The sequence below is a fragment of the Tetrahymena thermophila genome, assembly GCF_000189635.1.
Source record: "Tetrahymena thermophila SB210 genomic scaffold scf_8254649, whole genome shotgun sequence".
Classification (NCBI taxonomy): Eukaryota; Ciliophora; class Oligohymenophorea; order Hymenostomatida; family Tetrahymenidae; genus Tetrahymena; species Tetrahymena thermophila.
The window spans coordinates 700,692-723,348 of record NW_002476417.1 but is presented as its reverse complement, the minus strand read 5'-3'; the positions used below and the strand labels follow the sequence as shown (position 1 = coordinate 723,348).

The 22,657-nt window shown below is 24.8% G+C and overlaps 6 protein-coding genes across 6 annotated transcripts; 1 reads left to right on the top strand and 5 right to left on the bottom strand. All coding sequences in view use genetic code 6, as the record gives it.

The window, feature by feature from the left end:
* Positions 1-719: 719 nt before the first annotated feature.
* Positions 720-5,186, bottom strand: TTHERM_00275770 (tetratricopeptide repeat protein; the record flags this gene model as incomplete). The annotated part of the gene is made up of 10 exons (XM_001016018.2): positions 720-775; positions 954-3,169; positions 3,274-3,497; positions 3,554-3,774; positions 3,832-3,938; positions 3,995-4,113; positions 4,198-4,379; positions 4,516-4,579; positions 4,650-4,749; positions 5,002-5,186. The coding sequence occupies 10 exons, from the start codon at positions 5,184-5,186 to the stop codon at positions 720-722; spliced, it is 3,474 nt and encodes a 1,157-aa protein (XP_001016018.2).
* A 1,644-nt stretch (positions 5,187-6,830) lies between these two features.
* Positions 6,831-7,926, bottom strand: TTHERM_000275769 (hypothetical protein; the record flags this gene model as incomplete). Its single annotated transcript, XM_012797636.1, has 2 exons — positions 6,831-6,895; positions 6,993-7,926. The coding sequence occupies 2 exons, from the start codon at positions 7,924-7,926 to the stop codon at positions 6,831-6,833; spliced, it is 999 nt and encodes a 332-aa protein (XP_012653090.1).
* A 64-nt stretch (positions 7,927-7,990) lies between these two features.
* On the bottom strand, positions 7,991-11,076 carry TTHERM_000275768 (transmembrane protein, putative; the record flags this gene model as incomplete). Its single annotated transcript, XM_012797635.1, has 11 exons — positions 7,991-8,016; positions 8,208-8,865; positions 8,959-9,126; positions 9,181-9,490; positions 9,550-9,770; positions 9,830-10,041; positions 10,095-10,210; positions 10,389-10,617; positions 10,672-10,735; positions 10,788-10,887; positions 10,967-11,076. 11 exons carry the CDS (start codon positions 11,074-11,076, stop codon positions 7,991-7,993), a joined length of 2,214 nt encoding a protein of 737 aa, XP_012653089.1.
* Positions 11,077-11,661: 585 nt separating this feature from the next.
* TTHERM_00275760 (ubiquinone biosynthesis COQ4-like protein) lies at positions 11,662-12,842 on the bottom strand (the record flags this gene model as incomplete). The annotated part of the gene is made up of 7 exons (XM_001016017.2): positions 11,662-11,718; positions 11,773-11,928; positions 11,990-12,085; positions 12,139-12,250; positions 12,307-12,408; positions 12,476-12,547; positions 12,616-12,842. 7 exons carry the CDS (start codon positions 12,840-12,842, stop codon positions 11,662-11,664), a joined length of 822 nt encoding a protein of 273 aa, XP_001016017.2.
* A 623-nt stretch (positions 12,843-13,465) lies between these two features.
* On the top strand, positions 13,466-14,682 carry TTHERM_00275750 (electron transfer flavoprotein subunit beta; the record flags this gene model as incomplete). The annotated part of the gene is made up of 5 exons (XM_001016016.3): positions 13,466-13,516; positions 13,606-13,754; positions 13,886-14,192; positions 14,334-14,417; positions 14,512-14,682. The coding sequence occupies 5 exons, from the start codon at positions 13,466-13,468 to the stop codon at positions 14,680-14,682; spliced, it is 762 nt and encodes a 253-aa protein (XP_001016016.1).
* Positions 14,683-15,294: 612 nt separating this feature from the next.
* On the bottom strand, positions 15,295-22,435 carry TTHERM_00275740 (clathrin heavy chain; the record flags this gene model as incomplete). Its single annotated transcript, XM_001016015.3, has 11 exons — positions 22,217-22,435; positions 21,645-21,797; positions 21,307-21,470; positions 19,875-20,525; positions 18,744-19,782; positions 18,415-18,688; positions 18,020-18,355; positions 16,627-17,951; positions 16,260-16,550; positions 15,907-16,197; positions 15,295-15,819 (listed from the first exon to the last, which is right to left on the bottom strand). Exons 1-11 carry the CDS (start codon positions 22,349-22,351, stop codon positions 15,295-15,297), a joined length of 5,184 nt encoding a protein of 1,727 aa, XP_001016015.2. The 5' UTR covers positions 22,352-22,435.
* Positions 22,436-22,657: the final 222 nt, after the last annotated feature.

The window sequence follows — 22,657 nt, the reverse complement described above, 5'->3', positions numbered from 1 at the left end:
CAAAAATATACACTTTTAATTGAACAATAATTTATTAATAATAAATTAAACTAAAAAATTATTTTTTTATTTCTGAAGCTTTTATTACCTCACATTTAAAAATTTAAAAGAAAAGAATAAATAAAAAAATGAAACTAAAAAAGATTAAACTAAATCTATAAATATATTTAAACTAAAATAATGTAAAATAATTTGTGTAAAATTAATTTATAAACTAAATAAAAAAAAGAAATGAAAAAATTTATTTTTATAATTTTAATTAATAAATAGAATTTTTTTATTGCATATTATAGATAGATGGATGAATAAACTATTTTTAAAACTTTATTTTGATTATTTTTTATCGATTTTATGAATATTAACATTTAAGGTTCATTCTTTTAGATATTGAATAGCTTTGGGATTCATTCTCTTTCTCAAAAGATACATTTTAAATTGAGACACAGATTCATATTAATGTATTTTAATACCTCCCTCAATAAAAATTGGATCTTGCTTTAATATCTAGCTTTCTTAAATCAAAGTAGTTTAATTTTATTTAAATATATTTATTATTCTTTCCTAAAATACCTTATTTATTAGGTCTTCATTTTTTTCATTGTACTAAAAACTAATCAAATCAATAGGTTTTATTATTATTATTTTATGCTTCATATTTTTATTTTATAATTAAATTTATTAAAGTATTTTTTAGAATGAACTTTATTCTAATTATTAATTCAACTACTAATTTGAAAAATATATTATTAAGTGAGTCCTGCTCTTTTAAATTTACCTTTAATCATATTAAAATGATGAATTTGCTTTTAAATTTTGATATTTTTAATCTTGAATATAATTACTCAGGCATTTTAAAATTTAATTAATACAAATTTTTGAGTAGTTTTTTGGTGTTATATTATTTTTATCAAGATTTTATTTATTCTAATCATTTTATAATTGAAATAGATTACTTTAAAATTCTTTATACAACCTTTAATATTCTTGTGCTATAATTTTTAATGTCTTATCTCCATAAAAGACACTTAAATGTTAAATTGTATCTATTTAGCTTGAAAATGGTTCTTGATCTTCCTCATAACAATTTAAAATTGATAACCTATCTTTTTAAGGTTGCAAAAAAAACTTGATCAGCCAATCAAGAAAGTTTAATTGATAATTCTCAAACTCTTTTTATATTTAAGACTAGAAAGAAGGAGTTTAAAATATTAGAGAAACATCAAACGATGTTTACTCAATCTAGCATAGTTCTTATTTATCTTAAGCACTAGAATTTAATGGAGGTAATTAAAATCTATTTAATAAAGCTGATTGTAGTAAGCTGTCAAAATAAATATGTTGCTCTTTAAGCAAAAATTTTAAAATGCTCTTTGTATTTAACTAAGCATTAAAAAAGCAAATATGAATCATTGAGAGGGCTAATAATTTTTTTTAAGGATCGCATGAAATAGAATTTTCAATCATATCTGTAAATAAATTAGCAGCTTGAAAATATTGTCTTCTCTTCATTTATATAATTCCTCTTATAAAGAGAAAATTTGTTTCAAGCTGGTTTAATTGCTGAGAATAAATTTTATTCTCTTTTTTAAATTGCAATTAAATTTATATTTCTTCATTACATGAAGCTTAATTGTTTTCATAATACAACTAATCCTGTACTTAATTTATTTTGATGAGGGATTAACTAACATCTCCTAAATAAACTAGCAATTCAGCTATATCAGTTTAAGTTAATTATAAATTAAATTTATTTATTGGATTTGATTTATTTTCTAAATCTATTGTTAGTTACAAAAGCTTCAAAGAAAGCGATGCTATTTTTATAAATTCTTTTTGCAAATTAGAATAATCATAGTCTTAGATTGTTTGATTAGGATCAAAAGTTTAAATATTTTTTTTTGCTGATCTTTTAACACTATTAATGGATTATTATGATATTATGCTATCTTAAACTTGTTATTTAAGTAATAAACCAAAGTTTTAGCAAGTATTTTTTAAGAGGTTCAAATAAAATTAATCATTATTAATATTGCCTTATTGTAAGGCTCTTTGAAAGGAAACGACATCGTTATAACCAAGTTGCTAAAGACAGATTTATTAAGATAATTAATAAGATTCTGTCGCTTCGTTGTATCTTCTACTTTCAGAATGCAATTTTCCAATATTATATAGGCATAAGGCTAAAGCTTATTAATTTTATATTTTATTGAATATTTTATATGCTTTCGTAAATTTTAATAAACTTTCGGTATTATCTGAAGCATAGAAGCCTTCCCTTTAAAATTAAATTATATTTGCTAAAATTTTAAATGTCTTTTTAATCACAGAAAATTCTTTGAATTAACTCTTCAGTTATGAAATATCTCCCATTTTTTAACAATTATAATAATCAATAAGCTTAATGCTAGATTCTAATTAGGTTTCTTTATTTCTATTGCTGTTTTATTATTAGTTTTCTGTTAATCTCCTCTACTTTTAAGCAAATTGAGTTTCTTTTTTTTTAGGAGAAAAAGCTTTATCGTTATCTAGATTCTTTGTTGGTAATGAATAAAGTTAATTATCCATTTTAAAATCAGTATTAGAGAATCGCCTAGTAATTAGTGTGAAGGGTTAAAAATTTGGAGAAGGTGAATTATATTTAAACTATGATTTATCTTTAATTTATTAAGGTATAGTTAAATATTTATTCTTACAATATTCAGGAAAACAATTTAAAGCTTGATTAGAAGCAAAACTATCTCTTAATTATTAAGAAAAAATGGTTTATTAATGAAATCTTAATTAAGTTGAAAAAGCTAGGCTTTAGTTGATTTGTGGTTGTTTTTAATGAATTTAAAGCTAATTATTTATTTATACAATTTCATTAGTCTTATGTTGCTTAATAAGGAGGCTACTATGCTTCAAGAAATTTGTTAGTTAATCAAGCGGAGTTGCAATTTAATGCATTAAGACAGCTGTAAAATGACATAAGCTTATGATCAATATTATGCTAACAAAGCATATTTCGACTATTGCTAAAGCCTCCAATAATTTATTGTATTTTAAAATATCTTGTAATATTAAATCAACAATATTTCTTTGGACTCTTGCTATAAACATCACTTAAATCATTTCAATTTACAATTTTTAATTTACAGAATAAGCTTCAACTGGATATACCAAGGCAGTACTGTAAGTTTAATAAAATAACATAAAAAATTAAAATTAAATTTCCCTTCAAACAGAATTTAAAGATGATTTTTAATTTAAATAAATGATTAAAAATAAATTTACTAGTTTCTATCATTCTTTGCAAAATTCAAAAAAAGACTGCTATTTTAAATTTAGTTAAAATTGTAAAAGTTATCTACTGAATTTGATTAAAGAATTGCTTTTGTAAGCTAATCTGAAAAGTCTATTGACTCACTCTTTGGATATCCTGATGTTTCATTATATTCTAAGTCTGCCCAATTATACAAATCTCCGCTTGATCTATTCCAGTACCTGTGATAAAAAATCTGTAAGTTAAAGAAAGATTTAAAAAAAATATGAGGCGTTAATAAATTATGTATACTGTCCTATTTTATTTGTGAAAAAAAACTGAATAGGCTTCGTAAATACTAGATGGATCATTTTAATCTTATAATGAGAATACATCATTAACTAAATTAGTGATTCCAAAATCAATACTAATAACCGATTAAATTTAATTATTCCCATCTAGAATTTTACTAGAAGAAGTCATGCCTATTGAGTTATCGAAAGCATAAACATAAGGTTGTTCAAATTAAATACCTAAATAATAAATAAAGAAAATACAAAAATATATTCAAATAATTAATTAATTAATACCTTCGTTTTGCATCGCTTACTTATACCAAGGTCTACATCTGGGATCGTAAGGTTCTTAATATTTACCTTACATACAGTCTTAATAATAAAAGTCTAAAGAAATTGTACTTTTTATAATTAAATTAATAATAATTATATATCTATAGCTGAAATATAAACTTACCTAGCAGGAGATCCAATCATCAAAGAATTATTAAAGGTATTATAAATCCACTGTTCATCTAATAAAGAATTTTTCCTTACAGAATAAAATCCTTTAGCTAGCGTGATAAAAACCAAATTCTAGAAATTAAAAAAATTTAATTAATTTTGTGGATGAAAATAAAGAATATTGAAAAAATATAAATTGTTAATATTTGGCATTACAGTTTATAGAAGATTCTTTTCAATAGGATTTAATTAACTTTCTATATGTGCTGTCCTGTGAAACCATAAATCTACATAATTTCTGTTAAGTGAATATTCTTTTTGAATGTGCTGAGGGCATTCTAAATTACTGGTTTGAAAATCTCTCATAGAACATTTTTAATACAAGGAATTTGGGTTACCTAAAAAATTAATTATTAACAATCAAAATAAATAAATAAATAAATGAATAAATTATTTCTTTAACTTATTAATGAATGAAAGAGTGTATGAGTTGATGAATAGATAATTTGAGTTAAATACAGAAAAATTAAATACTTTTTACTTAGCCTGATTAAACTTTATTATAAAATTTAGAGAGCACATATATATCTGAAGATATCTGTTAAAAGGTAGAAATAAATTGTTTGTTATTAATACTTTCTAAGTTATTTTCAAATTAAAATAATTACATCTTAAAACTAAATATCAGCAATAGCCTTGTTAGCAGATACATAATTATATAATTTCTGTTTTTCAAAAACCATGATAGAATCTTCACTCAATGATTTCCTAGTTTTAATTATAAATAAATTAGCTCTAAAGATTATCAAATAGAGTCAAATCTTGTTAATTTTTGGTGCCCTTGTAAATCGGGTTCCTCTATATTAGGAAAAAATATGAAGGTGTCCTTTAAGATTATTTTAAATAGCAATAAAATTCTACCCTTTATAAGGTGAATACTACTATAAAATGGACAGATTTTATTTGAAGAAATACATAGCACCAAATTTAATGCTGTTTGACTGTATTTTTATTATTTACCAGTTTTCAATAACCATTTAAGTATATTAATATTATACAATTAAGAGGATTGCTACACCTAAAACCATAGGAATACATATACTACCAAAAACCTAGTGGATGATATTGAATTTAGGTATTAAGCAATATGATTTTGAGTTTGTTTTTGAACACACTATCTTAGCGAAATCAATAACACGTTTCATATCCCTAGCAATCAAAACAAAAATAATTAAAAAATTTTTGATGTACTTTAATTCTTAATTTGTGGAGCAAATAAAATTATCAAAAAAATTATTTACATATTTTTAATAATTTGTAAAGAGGTATTTTTTAATTAAAAAAACAAGTAAAATAAGTCAGTCAATGTAATCATAAATAATTTCTTAATAAAGCGTAAAAATTTAAAGAATAACATAAATTTATTAAATGAACAAATACTCTCTATCTGTATCAGTTTTTTTCAAAAATATTAATTTAAATTAACTTAGTATGTGTATTTAATAAAATAGATAATCAGCCAAAGCCATTTATTTAGTTTAGTTACATTAAAAAACTAATTCTATTTATTTATTTGTCGTCAATATTAAATCAAGAATCACAAAAATAAATAATTATTAATTATATAAATATTTTTTTTATTTATAATGTTTTATCTGCGTTTTAAGCCACATTTCATACTTAGACTTTGGTGTTTTGAAATTCTGAACTATTTTATTATATAAACTATTAATAGGATGAGGCTTAAAATCAGAATCTACAGTAGGTATTTTTTTCATGTTAAGAAAGAGATTTTTATTTTAATAAAGAAAATACACAATTAGTTCATTCAAAAATTTAATTTATCATTTAAAATTGCATATTAGAATAAGATTATCTTTTTTTTAATAAATACTAAAAGAGCTAAAGTTCAGAAGTAAAGAATTTTAATTTTAGATTTTTTATTATTTACTTTTCTTCATGTTGTTTATTTCCTTCTAGAATAATATAAGGAGAAAGATCTCTTTGATCAATTTTATTTTTATTTTGTTGAAAGTATTCTTCCTTTAACGTTTTTTGCTAATTGAAAATAAAATTTAATTTTCGTTCAGCATTTATACTGTCATCAGTAAGATGGTTTACCTTATCTTAAGGTATATTACTTTTTATTATATTTATTTCTGCTTTTTATCCTAAATTATTTTACATGGTTTTTTATTATCTATTAATTTAACAAACAACAGCTTTTTTGTCTTCTATATTATTTTATTACACTTACCGCTATTAATCATAAATTTCTTAATGTGTGTACTCTTTATTGGTGCAATGATGAGAATTAATTTATTTTTAATTATTTGAACTCTTATTGTAATTATCAAAATAAAGATTATTTTATTATTAATTTTAGATATTAATAGGTTTGTTATTTTTTTTGGGTGATAAGGTTATTTCTTAATTAAAACTCCTAAAAATAAATTGATCAGTTTAATTGCTTCTTGTGCTAGATAGGAATTTTTACTCAGTGTTAATATTTTTTTATTCTGAAAAATTGAATTTTCCATCTTACAAATAATCTAGTTATTGTATTTTTTACAGATTAAAAAAGCTGGGTTACAAATTTTAAATTTCTTAATTTTATGATTAATTTTTTTACACTTTTTCTAGTTGATTTTCATCATAAATTTCTTTTCTTTATTGGTTACTTACAAATCCATTTTATTCATAAAAAGTGAAAGATTTTTTGTATTTTTATCTACAAGTATTTGAATCTTTAACATTAAGTTTAGATTTATTTTATAAGAAGGGAATTTATAGTACTATTTATTTTATTCTTTTTCTGGAATAGCTACTTCTTAATAAATTAAATTTATTCAAAAAATTTAAATCCAATACTTCTTTTTAGTTATGAAAGGAAAACAAAATTTGTATTAGCTATCTATCTTAATAATATTAGTTAGTAGTAAACTAAAATTTTGCAGATGATTTGGAATTTTATTGCTTTAAGTATTATTTAAAATCTAAATCTCCTTAACTTGCTTAACTCAGTTTACTATTTTATCTTAATATATATTTATTTGTTTGAGCTTTATCAATTAATTTGGAGTCTTTGAAAGCATTTTTTTCCTTAAAGAGGAATTAATCACTTAATGAATTTTAAGTTTCGAAAAATTATTCTAATGAGGAAATTAAAATATAAGACCACCCATTTTCATATTTAGAATTATATTCTAATGAAAGTTCTTTATTAGTCTTGTTCAAAATATCAGGATTTGAAACTTGATATTCTTTAATTAATTTTATTTATTCAATTCTTAACTGTTAAATGCATAGGTCAAAGTATCTATCATTTAAAAAATCTTTAGCTTAAAATGTTAATATGAGCTTACTGCAGCAGTAAAATGAAATATAAAGCCTATCTTTACTACAAATATAATTTTTTTGAATCCATGTTGATATTCGCTTTTAAATATTCATTTACTCAGGTGATTCGAATGGTAATATTTCAAATACAATTAAAAAATCTATTAGCCCTTATTTTTCTTTTGTCTCTTAAAGTAAATTCCCATTTTTACACAAAAAATATGGCTAAAGAATTGATGAATCTGATTAAAATTCTAAAAATTAAAATTTTTTTATTTATTTTTCGATTATACTTGTTGATATTTCAAACATTTCAAATACTTGTTGAATTTATATTAAACTCCTTTAAATAACAGTAGCTTCTTGAATCAAAGTATCCTCAAGGCAAGATGCCAAGCATTCACAGCCTAATTTATATAATTTTCTTTTAATGCAAATAGTACCAAAGATATAATTAATTTTGGATTAGAAAAAATCAATTAGATCTTAATTAGCTAAAAAATTTTATTCAATAAATAAAATTAATTTTTCAGCTTTGTAGATATAATAAGATGCTTATTCGAAGTTAGATATGTGAGTGTAAATCTCTCCTAATTCTAAAAACATTAACAATTCTTTTTGTTGCTAAGATTAGCTTTTTACATAATTTGAAGAAAATTCTGTACCAGATTCAAACTGATATTCTTAATTCCTTTTCTTTTTAATAAAATTGCAAATGTTTAAGAAAATAGCACAATATTTAAAGCAGTTGTTTAAAGTATTTTGCTTCGTTTATAACGTTAAATTTAATTAATTAATTAATTTAATAGATTTTTAGTCATGTTAATTGTTAAATTTTTGTTATAAAAGGCTTATTTATTAATTATCAAACTTATTTCTATAGAAACCTTCTTCCCTATCTTCATTTTCATTTAAATTTATTTCATCTTATTATTCTGTAATTAAATGCTTATCTGATGCTAGTTCGTCATTCATAATAATTTATATTGGCTTTAGAGAATTTTAATCTTTAATTTAGTTTTGTTTTTTTTTGATTTCTTCAAACTTTTGTTATAGCGATTAATGGATTTCTCTAGATTATTTTTCATCTTCCTTTTCTAAATCGGAAGAAGATAAATTTAATCTATCAAAAGTCAAGGCTTACTCTTTTTAGCTCAAAACATAAAAAAATAATCTCTGTTATAGGATTTAGCATTAATATAAAGTAGCATTAAAATTCCCATTTAGTATTTTCTAAGAGAGTTAATTAATATCATCAATATTAACTTCTATCAGCATACTATTCACAGATTACTCAAAATTTTATGCTGCTTAAATATATTTCCTTTATTGATAGTATAACTAGCCAAGTTAAAAGTAGCAAAATCCCTATCCTATATTATTATTTACAGAATGAAATACTTATTTTGCAGAAGAAGAAGCCATTATCTTCTAAGAAATATTTCCCACTATTTACTAATCACCTTTCTTAATTAAATTGATAACACTCTCTAGTTGCTAAAATGAATTGATTAAAATGGACATTTCATAAAATTCGTACTAAATCTAATATATATTAATCCTATCTTCATAGATAAATTGCTTTAGACTTTATAATTTGTTTATCTGATTGCTTTACTAAAAAAAATAAGAAAACACTTTTTTAAAAAAACGGTTAGAGCTATTACTTTTTGTTATATTATTTTATTTTAGATGTTTGCTGGCAGTATGAAATGCTTTTTCATTTCTATTGTCTTCTTTAATTGATTTCTAAGAATTAGAATAAGATTAAGTTGCAGTCTTCCTTTCATATGTATTTGATGTAATCTAATTGATTATTTAAAATGTGTATCTTCTATTTTTCTTTACTCTCTATTTTACTATAGAAGCTGAGCTGCTCTCTTCTTATTACTTCAGATACTAAATTAAAATTTCAAGCTAGAAATCTAATTTTCTAATAAACACAGCTGCATAATGCAAAAAAGAAACAATCACTATTACTAAGACAATTACAGCTTCAACAATATTCAAAATTATAAACATGGTTTTTGCATTCATCATTACATCATTAATCAAGCCACTTAAATCAAAGTGAACTCTTCCAACGTATAAAACAATTTAGCTTTTTTGTGTTCTCCTATTTTGTGGATATTAATAACTCTTTATATCCACAGGATATAAAACAGATACACTTTATTTTAAATAAATCAAATTAATAATGAAAAAAATATATATATTAAATAAGCATACTATTTTCGATTATTTTTCCTAAACTTAATGAAAAATTTGTCTACATTCTAAAAGTCTAAAATAGAGTAATTCTTTGTTTGACTAAAATCAATAGCTTCTTTTATTTTATTAGTAAATTCCTCTTTATCTTTTTGATTATATTATGTAGTCTAATTGTATTCAATATCAGGCCAAGAATACAAAGTATTTGACTCTTCACTCCAATATCGATGATGAAATATCTAAATGAATTTAAATAAATTTTTTCTCATTTTCAAATGTTAATAAAAATCAATTTTACTGTTTAATTATCTTAATGAACAAGTACAGTATATCCTTCTGACAAGCTTGACTCATCATAATTATCTTAATAGACAAAAACTTAGTTTCCTAAATTGCTCATGCTGAAATCAATACTGAATACAGAATAAAACAGTTTTTTTAAACTCATAGATAAAGTCATCCCTACTTTTTTATCAAGAGCGAATTTATATGGCTTTGTAAATATCTGACCTACAAATAAAATTTTCAGTATTAATTTATTGTTTTGATGAATATATTTTTACCTACTGTATTTACAGCTTGTTTATACCAATCTCTACATCTTGGATCATAAAATACACTAAAGCTTCTAAATAGTATTTATTCACATATTTACTCTTTATCATTACCATCTGCTAATCTTTATATAGAATAGAATATAATATAAATAGAAATCTTTGAAGTTATTAGATATATATTGATATACTTTGCTGGAGAAGAAATAATCAAAGAAGTATTCAAAGTATGATAAATCCATTCAGGTGATATAAATTGATTTTTTCTAGTTAGATAGATAGATTTAGAAAGGAATGACCTACTATAATTCTTAAAACAAGAAACTTTCGAATATTATAAAATAAAGCATATCAATTACATTTTAAAAGAATTGAACTTCACTTGGACTCAGTAAATTAAATTCTTCTTTGAAGACATGAAACCATAATTCTACTAAAACCATATCTCGCTCATAAAGAGATAAGAAAGTATTACTACATTCTTTATCTATGAAATTTTAATTTGAGCACATAATGTTTTCATTGTAAACCTCTAAATTTTTATAGTAAAGATTAGATTTTGATTTTATATTAATATCAGAGTTACATTTCTGAGAATATTTTACATCTTTATAGACAAAGTTTATCATCTAAGTTAAATCCTATGATATCTATATTTCAAACAAGTATTTTTAAACAAACCAATGCATTTAACAAAATTACACTTTGAAACAAGCTTTCTGTAAAGATTTTATTGCTCAAAGCGAAATTGTGAAGTCTTTGCTGTTCATTATTCTTGATTCCTATTGTTGAAAGCTCTTCCCTTTTTTAAAAAATGAGATACTATTACTAATAAATTCTATGCTATTAGCAATAACTAGTCTGAATAATTTAAAGCTTACCACTTCTCCAGAGTATTAGAAGTGAACTAAATATGAGAGAAAATCAAAAATATTATACCAGCCCAAACTGGTATATTTACGCAAATGAGATATTCAAAAGTTAAAAGCATTTTAGAATTAAAGGATAGCAAAATGCTTTTTAGACAATCTAATTTTGTATTATTATTACTTCAATAATTAAAACAATGGACAAAAAAATTAAATGTAAATTAAAAGTAAATAAATAAATATTAAAATTTTAAATGATATTTACTCTAAGTATTAAATATTTTCAAAATTATTACTTTTTCTTTAAATAATTACAATAACTTTACATATAACTTATGTTAACAAGTCATAATTTCTTCTCTTAGGTTGGTAAAATCATACAAGCAAAATCTAAATAATCTATTATTAGTACTTCTATTTTATATTTAATGGACTGTTTAATTTATTATGAAAAAAAAATAATATTTTTTTTAAATGAATTAATTTTTTTTATTTTCAAATTAATTCAAATTTTTTATATTAAACCATCTTGCATTTTTAATTCAAATATATTTAATTACAATTATATATTGATACATGTGTATTATTATTAAAATAATATATATATTAAAGAAGATTTAAATTCAATTAAATAATTTCTATGTATATTTCTTCTTTTTTCACTTAAATTTTAATTTTAAGAGTATTTACAATCTTTTTTTTATTATTCATTCATATTTTAACTTAGGATCTAAAGTAAGTCCTAATCTTTTACGGAGATCATGCTTATTTTTCAAACAAAAAAAATAAATTATTTAATCTATTGAAAATAAATTTACTATATTTGTTTCAAATTCCTTTTCGAAATAAATATTCATTATAAATTAGCTCTGCTTTGCTTGCTGTATGATCATCGGAAGATCTTCAGTATTGAATCTAGTTATTTCTTCTTAAGAAAATTTAAGAGGTCCTACAAAAGAAGATAGTCCAGTACTCTTTTATGTATTAATAAAATATTTATAACTAAAAATTCAAATAAATTTAAAATATTTTTACAGGAAATCCTAGCTATACCATCTCATACCACTTAACAACTATTTCATCATATACAGTAACATCAAAACCTAACAATGTGTGGATAAAGTCATGTATCTTATTTTATAATAGTAAATATAAAATCTATATTTAATTATTATTATTTATACTTCTTTGTATCTTTAATAAATATAAGCTAATTCAAAATCTGGCATATAAGTAACTTTAGGTCTTTCTTCGCTAGAAAAATCTCTATCTCCCATAAATCTTCCATAATGATATCTTTGTTTCATAAATTTATTTACAATTTTAAAAAATAATTATATAAATTAGATTACCCAAAAGTATTTTTAGGAAGAGACAATAAGTATTCAATATTAGCACTATCATGATTAATTCTGGGCTTTTCAAGTAAAATCTATCTTCCTACTTCGTCTTTCCTTTATAATTTATCGTTTTCAATATATTAATTGCTTATTAAAAAACCTATCCAAAATTATAAATTACATCATTCTTTCTCTAACTTCTTAGAGTGTTGAATAACTAGTAAGGCAGCCTAAGTTAGATAAGTGCTAACCTCTAAAATTTAAAAAAATGAATTATTACTCTTCAAAAAATATATTATTTAATGTAAAGATATTAATTACTGTGCATTGTATATGAAGGCATTAATTGCATTCTTGGCTACTAAAAGTAATCTTTCTGCATTACAACTGACACTTTCGTGTCTTTCGATAATATCTTTGTTTCTTTCATAAACATCCCTGCTAATATTCGATGCATTAAATGTTTAATTGAAATGCAGGTTGGTAGCCTTTGATTACTACTTGATAAATAATTTAAAGAAATTTCTATTATTGATATTTTTTATCATGTATCTTTAAGAACTGAAGATTATTTAATTAAATTCTATCTATTATTTTTTCAATTCAATATGAATTAATATTAAAAAATAAATACAAATTATTTAGGTAGAATTGTCAGTTTGATTGTATTTTTCAAAGTAGAATAATAACTTATATAAATTTTAATTCTCAAATTTTGTGCAAAAAAATTAATTTGAATGAAAAAATGTTTTATAAATTAAAAAAAATCAAATAATTTCTAAAATTTTTATTGATCATTAACTAATTTTAAAATAGATTACCCAAAAAGGTTGTTGAATTTATGAGATTTTGATTATTTAAGTGTGAAAAATCCATTCATTATTTTAAAGAATAAGTTTAGTAGTGTAAAGAAGAAAGGAAAAGAGAAAGATATCTTGCGACAAATATAGGTGTTATTTATTATATTGATTGATTAATATTTTATTTGAATCATCTTTTTATCATCAAGAAATCTTTTTCGATTAAAAGTCCTATTTAATTAATTAACTATTATATTACTAGTTGATCAAAGAAAAAATAAAGTAAATTCTTGAATAAATTCAATATAATAAAAAAAATTAAAAAAAATTATTAAAAACCTTTAATAAAAAGATAGCGATCAAGTTAACTTATGAGAGCTTTAGTTGGTGTTAAGCGTGTCTTAGATTACACAACAACAAAAGTGATTATTTAAACAAGCAAATTTATAGAAATAATTATAATTTTGGAGCATGCAATTCGTATTTATCCTCTTCATTTTAATTTAAATAGATCAGAGTTAAGCCTGATGGTTCTGGAATTGATCTTTCAGGTAAATAAATCATTAATCCCTTCTGCGAAATAGCCATCGAAGAAGCTATCAAACTTAAAGAAAAAAATATCATCAAGGAAGTTGTTGCATTATCTATTGGTCCTAAGACGTAACTAGTTTTGACTTACTTTAAGAATGATTAACACTTGCTATTTAAAATATTTTATAAATATCAAATTATTCAGCTTACATTTATTAGCTAGATTAACAAAATATAAATTTACACTTTTCTAAATTAAGCTTCTAAGAAACTTTAAGACACTCTTTGGCTATGGGTGCTGATAAGGCTATTCATATCAGTACCGATTTATCACCTGATCAAAAATTATAACCTTTGATTGTTGCCAAGATTCTTCAAAAGATTATTGAAAGAGACAATTTTGAATTAGTTTTATTAGGAAAGTAATCTGTTGATGATGATTTCAATCAAACTGGACAATTATTAGCTGGTTTACTAGATTGGCCCTAAGCTACTTTTGCTTCATAAATTACCATAAAAGATAAGGATGTTGAAGTTACCAGAGAAATTGATGCTGGTCTTTAAACAGTAATAAATTATTTTTATTATTGGTATTATTTATATAAGTACACAATAAAGATATTTATTTGATACAAAAATTATTTGTTATACGTCATAATTAGCTTATTAAAAGTTAAATATATGAAAAATAAATTACCTAAAAAACAGATTGGATTCAAGTTACCAGGAGTTATTACTTGTGACTTAAGATTGAATACCCCAAGATATGCTAAGATTCCTGATATTATGAAGGTAAATTTAATTTTTTTTTCTTTCAAAAAATTGTTTTATTATATTTTAAATTAATTTCATATTTTAAAATTATTTACTAATTAAATAATAAAAGGCTAAAAAGAAACCCTTAGAAGAATTATAGTTAAACAGCTTAGGTATTGATTTAAATACTGGTTTAGAAGTTATTAAAACTGAAGCACCATAATAAAGAAAGGGTGGTTAGGTATTATCTAGTGTTGATGAACTAGTTAACAAATTAAGAAACGAAGCTAAGTTATTTTGAAATTAAAAACAAGAAATAGTTTAATTCAATAATATATAATTTATAAGATACTATTATATCTTCTGTATATTTATTGAATTACTTATTGTAAATGTTGTGCTATTATTTCGATCAAAACATAGCAAAGCTAAAATTTTAATATTCTGTATATCTACTTTTTTTTCATTTTGATTATTAGGAAAAATCTGAAAAATTCAAAAAATATAAAAAGATCTATAAAAGTTAAGACAAATTTTAATCATTTTAATTGTGTTGACTGTATTTATATTATTTATTAATTTTGATTTTAAATATTTATTTAATACTTTTAAATATATAAATTTTTGTTTTACATGATTCCAATTTTATCAATGAACCTTAAAGTTTATTTTGCAAATAATCTATTAATAGATAGATTGATAGTTAAATAGATAGATAAATAAAACTTAGACTATTTACACTAATTAATTATTAGAAAGTGGCTTTAAGAATAAAATATAAGTTTTTATGATTTTAGTGAGTTAATTATACAAAAGATAAAAACTACAAGCATATATTTTAATAAGTGTATATATTTATATTGGTTGAATGGAATAAAATGTGAAAAATAGTCCGTTTTTATTATCAACAAAATCATTAAGGACCGAAGGGGTTTGTACCGAAACCACCCATACCACCCATAGGAGGCATACCACCCATTGGAGGCATTCCACCCATTGGAGGTATTCCGCCCATTGGAGGCATACCACCCATAGGGGGCATACCACCCATAGGAGGCATATTCATACCAGGCATAGAACCGGGAGGAGGTCCAATCATAAGTGCAGTTGGTAAAATATCATGTGTAGGCATGAACATACCTTAGTTTAATTATTAATTAGCTTTCTTTTCTTCTTCTTTTTCACGTTTTTCGTGCTTCTTTTATACTGTATCAACTCTAGAAGTAAGTTCTTTAGTAATTTAGATGAAGTAAGGCATAATAAATTCAAATAAGTTAAATCTCCAAGCATATTCCATAGCCAAATCAGGTCTGATTAATTCATAGCAAGTATATAAAGTAACAGTAATGAATTCCTTTTCACCCTTTTAGACAAAGAATTTAAGGAGATCTTCTACTAATTCAACCTTACCAGATTCTTAAGCAGTTTCGATGGCATCCTTTTTTTGATAATTAATTAATTAATTTTTTAGAATAAAAAAGAATCAATTAATTCCATATTTAAATTTAAAATAAAAATTAAATACTCTGTAAATGTTATCTTGCTTAGAGAGAGCAATAGAGAATTCGTACTTTTGAATACGTCTGTAAAGATAAGCAGAAATTCTTCTGAATTCTAATAAAGTGTGACGTTCACAATTTTAAGCCAAAGTGAGTTGATCGAAGTTTTCATATGTTGTAATGGATTGACGGAGATTTTCGTAATCGAAGCTTTCTAAGTAGATTTCATTCAAGATTTCATTAACTTCCTTGTTATTAGCATTTTATACGGATTTTAAGAAGGGGGTAATCAAAGCAATATAACCAGTCTTTCTCATCTAATTTTTATATGTTAATTAATTTAATTAAATTGTTTTATTTTTTGATAAAATTTTCTTACGACAGAGACACATTTGCTCAAGTCAATCTTAGTGGTGAGAGATCTAAGAAGTTCGTTGACTTATTCAGGTTGTTCGTCTAAATAGAAGAGAATAGCTTTATAGTATAAATCGTAATTTGAAGCCTTAATTAAAAGATTAACGAATTGATCATGATTAAAAGCAACAGGTGAGTGTTCAATCATAATGTTGATAGCGTTATCATATTAATCATAGTTAGAGTGCAAGAAGACAGCTTCAGACCAGTGTTAGTATCTTTCGCAAACTCTAAGTAATTTGGAGATGTTCATTTTCTATTTTAGATTAATAAAAATATTTAATAAATGAAGATTATAAATTTTGTCTTTCAAAATATTTAAAAAATCATACAGAGTAGTATTGCTTGCAGTGTTCCATAAGTCTTTCAGGTCTGTACTTGGCAAGAAGGACACCTAATTCGGTGAAGATACCGACGTGGGCACGATCAAGACCCATACCAGTTTCAAGTAAAGAGATCATTTCATTTGAGTAGCCAAATTCTTCATAGTATTAAGCTAATTCTTCAAGATGGTCAGGATGAATGATAATGTTGAGACCTGCAACAGCAGCAAGTTTAAATTCAGCAGCTTCAACACAGGCCATAGTTAATTCCTTCCAGGTCTTGGGGGTATTAGCTTTCTTAGCAGCATCAATAGCTTGTTAGAATTGTTTTAATCTAACGAGACAGGATGCAATCTTGGCATTATTCTTAGTAGCAGTGAAGAGCAATTTTGCAGCTTCATAGTGCTTTTCATCGTAACAACGATCACCAACACGTTGGTAATCTACAGAATTGGAATTAGAAATGAAGTTTTCAAGATCAGTAATCTTTTCAGTCTTAGCGTAGGCAAAGACGAGAGCGTTATCGATTTAAGCATCCTTAATGTTTTCACGGGCCATCAAGAGATACTTAATGAGTTGATCGAACTTACCATCGATTTCGGCAGCACTGATGACTTGGAGGTACATAGTGTGGTCCTTAGCCTTAATGTAGGAATCAATAGCTTCAGTGATTTGGGAACGGTCAAGATAGGCATTAGCAATTTTGCTCCATACTTCAGGGTTGTTAACCTTTTGAGCATATTCAGCAGCTCTAGGGATGTCATCAATATTGTTAATAAGGACTTCAATGGCAGAGACAGGTTGATTGAACTTAACATAAATAATATAAGCTTCTTCATAGAGTTAGTAAGGATCTCCCAAAGCAATCTTAGCAATTTCGGGTCCATCATAGTTATCAAGACGGTTAATGTAATCCATAACCTTGGTCTTGTCACTCTTAATAGCAGTGATGATCAATAAGTTTTGGAGCTTCTTGTATTGACCGAATTCGTGGTTGTGAAGGACAATCTTTTCCAATAAGGTAATTAAATGTTCAGGAAGTTCAGCATCCATGAAGGCCTTGACAGCAGTAGAAACTTAGTCAACATCCTTGCTTTCGGGAAGAGCACTTTAAACAACCTATTCAATGACTTACTTTCTGTAAGGATTGTCAGGAGTTAAAACGCTAGCCCACAATTCCTTGGATTGTCTTTCAACCAAATATCTAGCTTAAAGTCTGAAGAGAGCGTTCTTGTTAGTGACCATAATTAATTCTTCATCGCATTGACCCCAAGATCTCTTGTAAGCAATAACAGCTAAGTGAGGATCTCTTTCTTCACAGAACTTACCAACAACTATTTATATTAATTAGAAATTTTTAGAAATGTTTCTTACTTTTATTTGAAAAATAATGATAATTTACCCTTAGCATCATAGAATTGGTTGTTTTGTAAGAAAGTTTCAGGGTCCTAGTTGGTATCAATCTTAATTTTAGCTAAAGCGTTATGGATAGCAGGAATTTAGTTTCCTTCGTTGCATCTTCCTTCAAGCCAGCTTTCAAGAACTCTGAGTTTGTTTCTCTTTTCGAATTCTTCAATTAAGGGTTCGTAGCATTAAGGAATCAATTTACCAGCAATTTGTTGTAAAATGATTTGAATTTATCTTTCTTCACATTCTTGATCAATCAAAGTTCCCAAGACAATGGGGGCAGCTTGAGGATTGACTTAGAACAAGTAAATTTGAATGTAGTTCAAGAAATCTAATTAATAACAAAAAATTTTAATATTGTTAAGTCCCAAATATTCAAATTAAATTTACTGTTTTGGTAAAGATAAGCAGTTAATTCATCAATATATTTATGAATATCACAAAGGAAGATAAGAGGCTTAGGATCTTGTAAACGTAAGCCTTTTAAGAAATCCTTAACCTTAACGGGATCATAACAGTTAGCCTTTTCCTAAATAACTTATTCAACAATTCTCAATTAGTTGCACTTGGTGGCGGCTTCAATATACTTGAAATGGATATCCTTGTCTTCAGTAGAGTTAATAATTTAACTTAAGAAGGTATAGACACCATCGAATGAACCAACCTTATTATAAAGAAATTTAAATTTTAAAAATGTTAGGGAATTAAAAATTTCTTACAGATTCGAAGCACTTGATACAGCTTTAAACAGTGAATTTTTAATAGTTCTTGGCACAAGCTTCAACAACTAATGGGAGATTTTATCTGTTATGTTTCAATAAATCTTACATGCAAGCAAGAGCCCAATCAGTTTGGACATTACTGAAATAATTAACGAGCCAAGCAGGTTGAATCATATGAGTGTTAAGGCAGACACGTCTGATGTCCTTGATGTCAGAGTAATTTTCAAGGGCTCTCTAGTAGAGTTGCTTTTATTCACATAGTTAAGCAATACGTAATCTGTTGTATTGATTCCATTTGGTTAAATCGAAAATGGGGTCAACAATGTTAGGTTCATTTATGATATTCCATTCAAGGACCTTAGTTTACCAAGGACCATCTTCAGGTCTGTTTTACTTCATACAGTCAACAAGGAATGCACTCATTTCCTTGAACTTACCAGCTTAACCAAAGATTTCAGCAATTTGATGAACATTAGTGCTGGGATTAGTGGCAACTTAAGTCTTGGCAAGGGTAACTGCTTATTAGGGGTTGGTGAGGACAGTGGATCTAATAACTTCAGTGTAGTTAATTTAGCTTAAGTTATTTAAGCGAGCGTACTTATCAGCCTCATCAATACGACCCAAACCTCCTAAGGTAGAAATAACCTTTAAGTGAGAACCAGATTTCTTGTAAACTTCAAGAGCTGAGTTAGGATTTTAGGTGGCAATCAAATCACCCAAACCTTCAGAGTATTCAAGCTTATTTTCATTCATTAACTTTTCAACTGCAGTCATTTTGTTCTAGCTCAAGAGGAATTGAGCAAGTTCGTAAGATTCTAATTAGTTTAAGGTACCCTTTTAGATTAAAGTTTAGAAATAAACAAGAAGAGGGGAGGGAGTGCCTTAAAGTTATTTAAATTTAGCAATAGTTTAAGCATTTCTAATTAATTCACCAGGAGCGCCAGCAGCAATTTAAGCAGCGTTAGCGTAATCACCTGCCATCATAAATCTATTGAATTAATCCATGAACATACCATCAGCTCCAGGGAGTCTATATCTAATTTTTTTAATTGGAAAAAATTTAATTCAATAATTTAAGTATTATTTTTTTTAAATTCAATTAAATTGTAATTGCAAAGAGTATTATACCTAGAAGCAAGCTTGAAGGCAACTTAGACGACATTAGGAATATTTTATTATCTTTAGAGGTGAGGAACTAGTTAAGAAGGGTCAATTTATATAAGAATTACATTACCGTTTTTAGCAATAGCATAGATACCATCTTCTTTAGAGTCTTGAGTGGCAACAAAGATAGAAGAATCAGTAACCTTTTATTGATAGATAAGGGCGCTGGTAGTCAATTCATAAACAAAGAGGAAACCGCTCTTGCTCAAGCAGAAAAGTTAACCATATTTAGTGCAAACTTACATATAAATAGGGAAATCAGCTGGGAATTAGGCATTGAAAGGATATTCAGCAGCTCCCTTATATTTTTAGAAACCCTCAGGAGGAGCTGATAATTCTCTTAAAAGAATTTTAGCAACAGTGTCACCAGGTTTTCTATCATAATAAGCAAAAATATCTGAAAGGTGAGTATCATTATGAATTTTAGCCTATCCGAAGCAACAGCAGTGACCAGTTAAAGGTTATTAACTGTTTTCATCAAGCTTATATAATTGAATATCACCATTAATTTGTCTCTAATCAGGAGAAGAGATACCGTATAAGGCAGCCCAATTACCTTAGGTGTTAACTTTATAACCAATAATCTAACAGTTGGGGTTAGCTAAATTACCAGCTCTATTATTTATTTTATGGAAAAAAATATTTAAATTAATTTGAAAATACTTATTTAAAGAATAATTATTTTTGTCAAATTTCTGATAAGTAAGTTTATTAAATGGTTAATTAAGCGAATAAAATTTTTGAAATTTAAATAAATTGGTATATTTATCAAGAAAATGCATTAAGTATTTTATTTGAGAGAAATAAGGATGGCATTGTTTTTTTATTTCTTTCTTTCTTTGTTTATTGATTTATTTATTTATTAGTTAAGATTAAGATATCTCAAAAGAATAGCAAAAAAAAGTAATCAGAAAAAATAAAATGTGAGTTGCAAATAAAATTAAAAAAAGAAATTAATTAATTAAATAAAATTAATATAATAAATAAATAATAAAATAGGATATTTATTTATTTTTTTTCTATCAACCTTTCTTTTTTTCTTTGTTTTATTTATTTATTAATTTGTTTATTTGTTAGTTTATTTAATCATTGTTTTCGTTTTCATTTAATTTGATTTCATTTTCAAAAATAATAAATTATTGAGTTATATTAAGTGCAATCACATCTATTTTTCTTTCTTTGCTTCTCTCTCATTATTTCAATAACATTTAATTGCTTAAACTGATGAAAAATTCAAGTTGTCCAGCAATATTATTTGCATTATTTATTCTTTAATTTTCTCTATGTATTTTGGATTTGCATTTCTATAAAATATTATTGTTTTAGTGCTGGGATTGAGCGATAGATTGATCTTTCAGCTTATTTATTTTAAAATTCTATTTTAAATATATGTTACCTTTCAAAAGCAACTGTTGAAGGAGCTTGGGAAGTAAGATCACTATGATAAACCTTGGTGGGAGTAACCATTGCTAATATGTTATTGTTAACCCAAGTCATATAGACAATGTTTTCATTTAAATCAATATGTTTTAGCTTTTCTCTGTTGTCTAAGTTATAGATCTTTATATTTTATTAAACACCGTTAATAAGAGTTTGAAAACATGGAAAAAAAAGAGATTATTTTAGCAGAAAAGATGAAAATATTTAGAATTTTTCACCTCTCTGTGGTAAAAGCAGTAATCAAGCTAAGGGCTTGTGCAAATATCAAAATATAATAAGAATAAATTAGGTTACTTAAACATAACAGCCTACTCCGTTGGGACTAGGAGCTCTCATACTAAGGATATTCTTTGTAGGATGGTTTAAACTGTACTCAGCTTTATTGGGTTTTCTATTAACGCTGAAGTTGTTGTCAACCTAAATCTATGTCAATTGGTTTTATCCTTGCTAATGTTTATTATTAAAAAAAATATCTTTAGCTTTGTTTAATATTCATATTGAACTATTTAAAAGTCTTTCTTTTTCCTCTTCTATTCATTCAAAATTACAAAAAGAAAAATTTGTTAGTTTTAAGATAAAAATAAATGGATCAGCTACTGCGTATCTTACTATTTACAAAATAATTCTTTAATTTTTGGGCTAAGCTTAAAGCTCAACTGGTTTATGGTAAGGCTCTTACTCCTTTAAATGCTTCATAATTGATTTGGATTAACCAAAAATTTAAAAAATGTAAAAATTTAAAAAGTAATCATGCCAACTAAAATTGAAATAATAGTTATGTTTGAGGAATCAATATATCTAATAAGAGGATTTTGAAGACTGAGAAAAATGTTAAAATCTCAAAGCAGAATGAATCATAATTTTACTGCATTCTTGTCATTAATGCAAATAGTTCTATCTGACTAAAAGCTTGTTTAATTGAACTTAAGATATTCAGAACCAACTCCTAATTGGGTTAGGGAAGCAACTGTCTAAACTCTAATAGGAACGCCTCCTTGCATGTCTTTTGTTTTTTGTTGTTGATTTTGTTTTCTTCTTCTTTATTTCTTTTTTATTTTAAAGATTTTTTATTTAATTATTTTTTATTTCCCACATCATTGCACTTAATTATCCTTGCTAATACATTAATTTTTATTTAACTAAATATTTCTTACAAACTAATTTTTGAATTATCTATTCATTTAATAAAGCAATCTCAAAAATAATAATTCATTCATTCAATCATTTAACTAATTGATTGATTGATTCAATGTATTTCTATTCATTTTTTATTGAGATCATCTATTCTAATTTCTTTACTTTAGATT